This window comes from Rhagoletis pomonella, unplaced genomic scaffold (genome assembly GCF_013731165.1).
Source record: "Rhagoletis pomonella isolate Grant_MI unplaced genomic scaffold, Rhpom_1.0 Rhpom_scaffold_01001, whole genome shotgun sequence".
Taxonomy (NCBI): domain Eukaryota; kingdom Metazoa; phylum Arthropoda; class Insecta; order Diptera; family Tephritidae; genus Rhagoletis; species Rhagoletis pomonella.
Genome location: NW_023459555.1, coordinates 28,475 through 40,168, shown reverse-complemented (window position 1 = coordinate 40,168; position 11,694 = coordinate 28,475). Strand labels below are relative to the sequence as shown.

Sequence of the window (11,694 nt, the reverse complement as noted above, 5' to 3'; positions counted from 1 at the left end):
CACTTAAAAGAGTAACCAAATGAGAACCACTCAAACCAAAATCAAGAGCGTGAACGCTCGCCGTATATCTGCTTTTTAAATTTCAGTACTAAATACAACGAAATAAATAGTTGCGCTTAGAGAGGCAATCATTGAGCGGCTCGAAGAAAACAGTTAGCCAACAACAACGTTTATTAAATGCCACTCCATTGACAATACGTGTATTCGAAATATTCCACTCGCAACATTGAGTGCCAGAGCGCAAGCGCCAAAGCTTGTTTAAAGCGCCAAGCCAATACGCTCTGCAAATTTACGGTATAAAATATAAATTTTTCAAAGAAAGTAAGTCATTTATGTATTTGAGCTCGCGCGTTGAAAACAAAAGTGCTGAACTAACGGTCGTTAACAGATAAAGTATTAACGGTTTAATGGGCTGCAACAAACGAAGCCATCATTGTGAACTCAAGTGCAACTAAAGCAATAAGCAAAAGTGAGAATTTGTGAATTTTCGCAGTGAAAAATTGTTGCAAATAACTTCAAAAGAAGCAAATTTAACTAAAGAAAAAAGAAGTAAACAATTGTAGAACGTGCTTTTTAAAAACAAAGTGTACGTGTTCCGGTTCTTTTAAGACACTTCTTTGCTGCAGGGAACGGAAAAGGCCAATACTTTGGTTTGCTTTTGTGTGCATACTCACTCGCCTTTGTCAGCGCAAAAAAGTTGGAATAAATCACAAATAACAATGCAGTAAGTGTGAATTATTTATTCAGTTAACAAACTTGTAGGCTAGCAGGCAATAAAAAATGAAAAAAAACAAAAACAAATGAATAAAGCAACGCCAGAACAAATACTCATAAACAATGGCTCCTTTGTGATTTGTCTGCTGCAGGAGCACATAGCCAAGAGTCTCTACAATGCTTACAGTGTCAAAACCGCTGCGGCTGCAGTTGGCTTACTTAGTGGCAACATTTTACAATTTCGCGATTATGTCTGCGGTTGCGACTTTGATTGTGTCTGAGGTTGTTGCAAAGTCAATTGTTGCCGTTGATTTTGTGAATCATGACAGACCCAAGAGCATTTTTACTAATTTTCGGTTATTGTCTTCACTTCATGGCTGCTGTTGTGCGCCCTCCCTGTTGATGTTGCTACATATGTACATGCATACATACATATGTACATGCACGTTGCTGCAGTCGATACGCTAGATACGCTTGCTGATGATGTTAGTGTTGGTGGTAGTGTTGATGCTTGTCTATGACCTGAACTGCCCGCCCACTTAGTCAGCTATCTAAGCAGACTCTAAAATATCTGCTGCTTATCTGTCAATCTCTCAGTCGGTTAGGCATCAGCCTACATTGGAGATAAGCTGCGTTTTGTCTAATTTTGCACTTCTTTGTAGGTATTTAATAAATATTTTTTGTTAGTGCCTGTAATTAGCTGACTCAAAATGACTGAATAGATGGCGTCGCTCTTGGATGATGAATTCTGAAAACCAATGTACTTTGTATTTATATTTGCAAATTAAACAATTAAAAAACTTGTTTCAATTACTGCAAAGGGCTAAGGCCCAAGTTAATATAAAAAGTGCAATTTTAAGTTTAGCGTCTTAAAAAGCGGAATACTTTGAATATGTATTATTGAATTTGTGCTAAATTTTTCAACGTTCCGCCCTTTTTCTTGTTAAAAAAAAAATGTGAAAGACATTTTATTTCAAATGAAAATCGAAAAATGTAGTGCGTTCTTTTTTTAGTGTTTGCTTAGAGAAATTATTTTATATTAAATATTATGTATTTTTACGGTTTTCTAAGTAAAGTTTTAATTATTTGTAAAATGCGTTTTCATATATTACCCAAATAGCATTTAGTCGTAGTATAATATTCGTAAAAAGTAACAATTCATTCACAGAAGATAAAAATATGGGCACACTTTCAAAAGAAAAACTTTAATTTTTTTAATTTGTAGCCACACCTCTGTCTTATATATGATTCAATTCATAGTATCTTGTAATTATTTGGTCGGTATTTTGCTCTCCCAAAAGAATTAAGTTGTTCTGTCTCTAGGGCCAACCTGAAATAGAAAGCAAAAGAATAAGCTGGGTTCAAATTACGCTATGCGAGTTGTGAATTTTGAGCAGAGATTTTTAAAGTTGAACTCACTTAATTGGGACGTTCTATTTAAATTAAATGGCATCCCCCGTTTTACCAGATTGGCTCCGGTTTTCGAGATGACGGCACTTGGAAATTTGATTAAATTTTCACTATGTTTTGAAGTTATTTTACAAAAGTTTTGAACATAACGATTACCTTAAGATTATCGAAATAAGTTCACTTTAACATATACTAGCTCCAATACAACTGATTACTCTGGTATGTGTTTTTGCACTATAACTCTAACTTTATATCTGAATAATAAATCGTACGCGTGCAAATGTTAAAGTGAACATATACTACATTTTTACCTGCTTAATTGGAAAAGTTCTCTGAACAATCAATTGTATGGGATCGACGAATTTAAGTTTTTACACACTTCTAGAGAGAATTTGTTTAAAGCATTTTACAGGTATATGTAACGTCGTAAGGACTAGTAGTTACAAAAAGATTTAGATCATTTCGACGTATTTTCAAAATGTGCCCTCAATTAAGATGTTTTTGGAACAAAAATTGCGCTCAAGATCGCAGAATATTTTATCTTTAAAAGTGGGTTTATTCTGAAAGCACACCTCTTGCAAAGGTATCAAATTGTTCTTAATTGTTTGTAGAATACAACACGTACTTAAAAAGTTTTTAAAATGAAATGCTTCAAAAACTATATGCGATAAATCGAAAATTTTGAAAATTGTGAAAAGTAGAGTTACACACTTTGAGTTACTTGTCAATTAGTTATTTTTTGGGGGACACTTTCGTTACCTACTAAAAATTAAGTGTACACATAAGTACTAATTGTCCAGAAAATTTCAAACTAGTATATGGTGTGCTTCAAAAGTGATGACATTATTAATTTTTCACCTCTTAAAAATTACACAAAAAATTCACTTGTTTTTAATATTTTTTTTTTAATGAAAACATCCATCAAATTTTTATTGAGGCTTCAAGTATACGTCTATGAATTATATCCAAAAGCAACCAGCTTGATATAGTTTATAGCAATGAAAATAAAGCTAATAGGGAATTTACTTGATTCAACTTTCACAGGCGATTAGTTGAACCAAAAGTTGAATGAAAGTAGGCAGCCGACCAACTTCATTGAAAGCGATTAGTTGAAAGGCCGTTTACACCAGGCGATTGTTGGTTTCAACTAAAAATCGCCTGAAAAATCGCCTCATGTAAATTCCCTATAAATAATACAAAGGTTACCTGTTTTTAGATTTGCCCATATATGTACATACATACATACTGTTATGTTAAAAAATAGGGACCCGACATCTTACCCAGTTTTGACTTTTTTCTTTCGTTTGTTTAATCTTAAAAAATTCTATATTAAAGTCTAGTTAATTATATAGTGCCTAACATCATATGAATCGACATTTCAATCTTTGTAGGAAAATTGTTGTCAATCAACGAACTTTGTATTCATAATTTTTTGAAAAATTCCCGTTAATTTTTGGTAATAAGGTGGAAGTTTCAATAGGCAAGAATTCGCGTTGATTTTTTTTTTCGTTTTTGTCGATGGTGTTATTGTTTTCTTTCATACAAAGCAAATTGTCGGACATAATTAGTAACTTTTCAAACTAGAAAATTGTTGCTGTGCACCTTTTTCGAATTTTTCTCATTTTTGTACAAAGTGAGAAATTCACCAGTTTTATTGTGGCTTATTAACATTTTATTTTAATATTGTTATTGAGCTTTGTACCTCGATTATGTTTATTAGGAAAAATGGAAAAAGCAACAAAGTCTAAGCGGTAGAAGTTATAGCTGCCAGGAATGCCGTTATTTTATTGAAAAACTGTTTCAAAATATACCTTACTGCAAAAAAATGCTGTTATTTTTAAATGGATATACTGCGAAACGGGAGTTTTTCGCAGTAATATACAGTTTTTTGACCGAAAAAAGATATAAGCGTTAGTTATGATCTTTAAAATAAAAAATAAAATATTATTTAACCGTTAAAATCATACTTCTATTTTTCCAATCAAATTTAACCGTTATCTTATGATTTCTAGTGTTTCGATCAAGAATTATTGGTATTTCTTGATTTTTTTCTGTAACTTTTTTATCTTTACCTTTACTTTTTATTTTTTGATCATATTGCAGAGAATAACGATTAAATTTTACAGAAAAAAAAAATATTACAAAAAATTACGATTTTGCGATGATCTATTTTCGGTCCCTGCTCTTGTTCATTATTAATATTTAGTTGAAAAGCGAAACGTTTTATAATAGAAATTAATACATTACAAAAGTGTATTATATTAAAATTCGTTGTTTTCGATAAGGTGCACCAAACAATTTCCACAGATTACATCGCTCGTTTGCTAAAAAAAAAACAATGATGGCTCAGAAAAGCAAACATACAAGAAAAACGACTTTAAAGTTTTTAGTTAGGTTTTCGCCTTGAATAAAATTAAATACATACTAGCTAAAAAATTTAACAAACATAATTATAAAAATTAATCTATAGAACAGAGCTTATTTTGGTGCTTTACTATTATATAATAGTTAATATCAATGATAATTATCAATTCTACCATCAAACGTTCTACCAAAAAAAAACGAAGGAACTTTTTTCCAGCAAAATTTGGAGCAATATTTAGGTGTAACTAATTTGTTGCAAAAAATACACAGTCACGCATTCTTTCTTCATTTAGCACGAGCTCAGGTATGGTTAAGTCTAGTTTATGACCCCCAGCGAAATATTTTGACTCAATTCGAATGTGAGTCAATAAATAAGAAACTATATTTTATTATTCGCAACTTTTTTTTTTTGTGGACAGCTTTTCAAAGGATTTGATATTTATCTATTGCAATATAAATCACTTAAAAATATAAAATTAACGCTGAAAACGAATTTGCATTAATTTAAGAAACATTTTTTATCTAAAAACTCTGTATACTTAGTAATTCAGATAAATGCTATGATTTTCAAATTTAATATTGCCAGCAATTCGTTTCCCTTTCATTAAACGCACACAGCTTTAATCTATTCAATAACAAAGATTAAAGAAAAATCTATTAAACTTTACTCAATGAACGCTTGCATTAACCATAACAATACGAGTATATAAATAAATACATATGTATGTATGTATGTATGTATGTATTTGCATTTGGGTTAGGTACCTGATTGTTGCGTTATTAATATTGGCTAGCAATCAAAATTTGCTGCACCCGGCAATCGTAAGCAATTATCTTGAAAAAAATAAATAGTACAATAAGTATTTACATATGTACAAGTATGTTTTGATAAATTTATGTATGTCTGCAATATTTTTCATAATAAACGACCTTCAGTTCGATGCCAAAATTGCGTGCAAAATTGGTTGGTCATAACGATGTTTTTGGTTTTTTTTTTTTGCATTTGAAAATAGGTCAAAAATGTTTACACGTCTACTGACAATGCACATATTGCACAAAAGGTGATGGAAAATGTGTAATACATGGAGGAAAAAAATTGATTTATTGTGAAGTGAGCCCATAGAGCTGTAGATTGTATTTAATAAAAATAATAGTATTTGGCGCTGGCCCATTTGCTTACGCCTGGCCGAACTTCTCCTCCGATTTGTGGTGTGGACCATGGCTTTGTCAAATAGCAAATGGTTATATTGTGAAGTTATTTTCATGGCAGAAATACACTCGGAGATTTGCCATTGCCTACAAAGGAGCGATCGCTACTAAAAAAAAAAAAAACGGTTTTTTGTTGAAATTGCTCTGCCGCCTTTTTCATAAAAACTCAATATTCTTAAGTTCTAAGAATTTATTAGTAGGACGGCATAATGCTGAAATAAAAAGAATTTGTCCGAATATCATATGGCAAGATAGACAATTGGCAATTGACAAGACCGAAAAATCAGGCTAGGCGAACTCAGAAAGTATTATAAAACCTTTGGAAACTGTTCGCATATTTTCTAGAAATTTCCGGAAATGTGTGTTGTTTACCTTATTTCATAATTCTTTATTTTCCAAAAAAAAAAAATTGTGCACATGTGACGTTTCAGCAAAATCAGGGTGTACGTTCACTATTTTTTCCACCTACCTCCCTATAGTCGAAACACTGCAATTTCAAACCACCGAGTGTATTTCTGCCATGAAAAATCGTAAAATCAATTTGCCATTCAGAAGCGGCGTAAAACTGTAGGTCCCCAATTTGTGTAACAACCAAAGACCGTAAACGTTACAAAATTTATTTTAAAAAATATTTTGTACTGATTATTTACTGAGTTTCATTTAATGTTCAAAAAATAATTCTAATCTTTTTAGTTTTATTTTTTTGATTGAAAAAATAATCAATATTTTTTAACTTTATTTCGATGACTGAGTGGAAGATTGACCTATCTCAAAAAATCTTTTCAAGATTGCCCTACCTAAAAATTTGATTAAAAAACGCCATATATCAGAATTGTATTGAAAAACACCCTATCTCCGAATTTGGTTGAAGAATGCACTATCTCAGAACTCGATTCAAAACCGCTCTATCTTAAATGAAAATACATTGAAAACGTGGTGAGATAGGGCATTTTGGTACCGAATTATGAAAGAGGGCGTTTTTAAGCAAATTCTGAAATAGGGCGTTGTTGAAAAATTTTTTAAGAATGGGGGTTTTCGAACTGGCTACCGAGATAGGTCCATCTTCCACTCAGCCATCGATTTGTGCTCGGAAAATAAGTATTTTTTTTTTAGATTTAAGTTTTGGTTTGTAATAAATGTTAGTTTTTTTTTAGAAAGTATGAAATAATATTAACATTAAGACGAACAAGATGTTGAATACGATACAAATAGGCAATAGAACATGCAAGGCAATCACGAATACGCAAACGAACATGAGGACGAAGGTTGAGACTTTTATGAAGACGACGAGTAAGCTGTCTCACGTTTTTAGTATCAAAACAAGTCAGACGAAAAATATTTAGGAACAATTTTTTAACAATAATTTCCATAGGAAATAAACCAAAATATTTTAGTATAAAAAAATAAAAAATAAAATTTAAACAATAAAATATAAATGTTTAAGGATGAAAAAATATGGGCATTTCAATTATGTCGAACGTGACCATTGTACAAATTCAAACTGAAAAAACCCGTAATTTAACCCCCTTTTTTTGACAGTAGGCTTAACTTATAGCTCTTAAATAGCCCTATAATTAGAGCTAAATTTGGTTTTGGCCAATTTTTCCTTTTCAAGAGAATTACAAAAATTCAATTCATGGGACAAAAACAGATATGGTTTTCGCGGCCACCAACTCAAACGCCGATTTCAGACAAACCAGAGGCAATATTTCAATGTGACTAGTTTTAGAATGTTGTGCATTGATGTCTCTTAAAAATGGTTTTGATTTTACCAAAAAAAGGTTAATACTTTTTTTAAATTTAATTTTAATCACTGTCGCATGGCAACTTTTCCCCATCGTCATATTTTTGGTAAGATTGCTTTTAAACAAAATTTTAAGGCAAATAACAGTAATTTTTTTGGAAATCTATGATTTATTATGTGTTTCAACCACATACTCCAAATTTAAACCGAATCGGACCATAAATACGGGTTTTCAAAAATGTTTCTGTATATAAGCAGTATATATTGTAAAAAAAACAAACAAATTCGACCATAAATACGTTAGATATATGACTATATTTTTTTTGCGGTAGACCTTCCGATGGAAACGCCCATATACATATAATACAAAAAAAAAAAAAAAAAAAAAAAAAAATTCGCTGCCCGAGAACTCGATTCTTGGCCCTATCAAATGCCCCGCTAGTGCTTTCCCCACTCGGCCCTTGAGACTGTTGAAGCACCTCGAGCAAAATGGCATAGATAAATATATATGGTATCAGCTGACTGTCTCTGTTTGTTTTCACCACACACTTTTGGTGAACTTTTGTGACTTTCTCTTATTGAATACCCAAATCGTCTCAACTCACAAAATAAGTCATTAATTTATAGTATAAAATTTGATGGCTTGCGATGAGGCTGACTTATTGAATACCAGCATTAGGTTAACCTTGGTTTGGCCGATGCTTTTACATTAAAACACGTTTCATAAAAATTAATAATTAACATGAATTACGTTTATTGCCCACTACTTTTGCAGTAAATTAAGCATCACATTCCTTTCTACAAATGCAATAAAAGTTTTTTTTTTTTTAATTTTTTACCGAAAAGACATTATGGGAGTTGGCATGGTTTGAAGAATCACCGCATCGACCATGCTTTTTGCTAACACGCTCAAGTCAAAGATACTATATGTATGTACATATGTACATACATACGACTGCACACAGTAACACCAGACATCAGTGGCTAATGCATAGTTACATCACTCACATCATTACATATTTATACACGTCCATATGCGCACTGTAGTTTATGAGCGCCATGTTTACGATTAAATAACTATCTACCAGACGGCAAATATAAAATAGAGCAATAAATTTAAAACTGACCGACCACAGCCCAATACACACAGCTAGCAGCATGACAAGTGTTACACATCAGCGTAGTAGTAGTAATTAACGCCATCGCGCCGCGTTTGAAGCCAACGTCAACATCGATAACATTGCACACATTCTGTAATGTTCAAAGAAATTTTGTCCCATCTATACATATACATATAAATAACTACCTACGTGCATACATGCATACCTGTATTGACAGCGTATGTATGTTTTGCACTCATTTCGTAATTAATTACAAAATTAGGCTATAGCACATTTTGCAATGTTACATTATTTCATGGAGTATGGTATGCGATATGGGTATAGCAGCATCAACAGAAATTTAATACGAAGGCACATAAATACATATGTATGTATGTATGGATGTAACAAATATTATACAACAACAATGCAAAGCAAAAGTCGAAGGCATTAACAAAAACCAATTGGCCAAATTGTAACGTAGTTGAAGGCAATTGGTGGCAATTGTGGCGACCAAGTCACGCCTGAGATGCCTGCAGTGTAGATATGTGTATTATGAATACCCAAACACATACATATGTATGTATGTATGTGCATAGTTAAATTGCAGGAGCATAAGCATCCATGGGCATGCGCAGGCTTGACAGTTAGTTTCCAATTGAAAGTGATCACCTGCGTTCACGCAACAATTGTGCTCGATTTCGTTGCGTTTGGGCTATAAAATGGCGTTTGTAATCCTGTGTTGTTGGTGCACGTAAAAATATTCGTACGTAAATATATATTCTGTATATATTTACATACATATATGGGCATGTATTTATGTATGTGCATACATATTTAAGTACATATGTATAATGGTAATGTTTGCAACACAACTGTCATACCTATAAATGTATGAAATACACTTTATGTTAAGTGCCGCACGTATTGGATTGCAATTCAAAAAAAAAAAAAAATACCTAGTAGTATATGTTAGTGAATATTTGCTTATGTATTTGTTAAAATTGCGCAGTTATTTTGCAGACGTGCGTAACACGCCAGCACCGCCACCGCCACCGCCTATTCAACTTTTCCATCGACCGATCATATCACATTTAGGAATGTAGCCTAAACGTTAAAGCGTTGTCGCAGCCCCTTTAAGTGGTTTCAGCGCACTGATCTATGCTCAATTGCGAGAGTCTGTTGCCATTCACCACTTGTCAGGCATATACCCAATTAGCACTTGGAAGAATTTTCAGCGATTTATAAAATACTCACGTTTTTTGCGAGTTGGATTTGAAGGAAATTAGAGAATAATGCTTGCCCGGTATTAAATGGCAGCTAACGGATTTTTAGGACCTAAAAACCTGTAAAAAAAACTAAATTTCCGAAATAGGCAAGAAAAGGCGCTAAAAATATCAAAATAAGCTAAGAAAAAAGTACTAAAAATAACGTGATACACTGCCGATAAACGTGCCGTTAGAGTCATAACTGTAGGGAAAATCTCAAGTTTTGAAATTACACAAAAAAACACCGAAACATGTAAACTTAACTTTGAGTCATAGATTAGAATCTGTATTCAGTTTCTCTAGATAAGATCATTTTCCCCGAAATTTTAATTTTTAAGAAAAAAATCTAAATTTTAACATGAAAAAAATAATAGTTTTTAAGTATTTTTTTTCACTTGTTGCATGAATAAAAAAGTTGTGAAAGGTCTAACGAAAATGCGTAATGTTTCTTTTTGTTGAAATATGAGTAGAAAAGAATGTTACTCATGCGCCATGTACAATGTACACGCATACAAAGGAGAACGCGGCAACCCGAATCATAAAGTCGTTCGGAAAGGGTATGAAAATCAATTTGATTCGAACAAAGAGTGTTCAGCACATTTTTGTCGCGCTCTTAGTGAGACAGAGTGGGAAAGGAACGCGTAAAATTACTAACAAAAAGTGTGCGGACATGAACAGTGAATCCGCCTTTAATGTTATTTTTAAGCAACTTTTGCCATGCCAACTGAAGCTTGTAATACTTTTTGAGCAAATTTAGCAAACAAATTAACGGTAATCATAAATTTTTATATGAGAATTGAAGTCGGTTTTGTTTTTTGCTTAAAAATTACTTGTATGTACTCATTAGGAACGTGATGGCAGTACCTCTTTCGGCAAAAGAAAATATTTTGGAAGGTGCCCCGAACTACATTTCTAAAAAACATTTTTTTTTTAACACTCTAACATACATGGCCATACAATGTAGTACCAGTAATGCTAGAATACAAGATTGCGCTAATCTAGCTGAGAGCAAGCGGGCGTGACGTCAACAAATACCAGAATGAGAGAGCGAGACGAACTCGACAAGAAAAAGAGGAAGCATCGAACAAAAGGCAGTATTGCCCAGTTTTGAATTTGAAAAAGCACCAAATTTTTATTGGTGTATTTTATGGACTTCATATGCATACATAATTTTATTGTAAGGATGCCGATTTAAATTAATAAAAATCAATGTTTCTTGCACGACGGTCGATTTCTTCTGGTATGATTGAAGGGGCTGCCACATATTTTGTTGTCGCTTATGATTGTCATTGTGCCATGATTTTGTTTAAATTTTTGTTAAGTTGCTTACCACACTGACGATTGCTATACATTTTGCTTCCATTTTTTTAAGATTTTCAAATTTGGTGTCTTCAAACTAAAAAGAAAGGCGCCAAGCACCAAACTCAGAAAATTTCGCGTTTTGAATACCCACTAAATATGGTGCGAAAAGCACGAAGTTGGCAACAGTGAATGTAAACAAAAGTATTGTGTGACGTCAGCGAATGGGTGTTTGTCATTTTTGCGTTCCTACAGTATAATTTATTATAAGAAAAATTTGTACCTTGATTGAGAATTTTCTTCGTTTGAGTTGAACATTGAACTACTGAAGTTTTCGCGGAGCATTATCACTCGATTACCGCTAAGAAAAGTCTTAAATATACTAAATGTGCGCTCGACGTAAGCTGATACAAGTTGTGCCCAATTAGGTACAAGTGTAAAACACTTACAATTCTCAAATTAAAAATACACTTGTGACATCGAAAGTGATATTTTTTGACCGATTTTGGCTCTTTTTCTTCTGTTTATTTAATGTTAATATTAACCAGCACCACATATATCCACATTTCAAACTTCGGACAAAAAA

General features: G+C 32.6%; 1 protein-coding gene across 1 annotated transcript in view; it reads left to right on the top strand.

The window, feature by feature from the left end:
- The first annotated feature begins 325 nt into the window (after positions 1-325).
- The window catches only part of LOC118751800 (putative mediator of RNA polymerase II transcription subunit 12), a 32,470-nt gene continuing 21,101 nt past the window's right edge, over positions 326-11,694 (top strand). Inside the window, exon 1 of the mRNA XM_036486612.1 lies at positions 326-724. Coding sequence (XP_036342505.1) covers positions 720-724 — 5 coding nt within the window. The 5' untranslated portion in view covers positions 326-719. The remainder of the gene's footprint in view (positions 725-11,694) is intronic.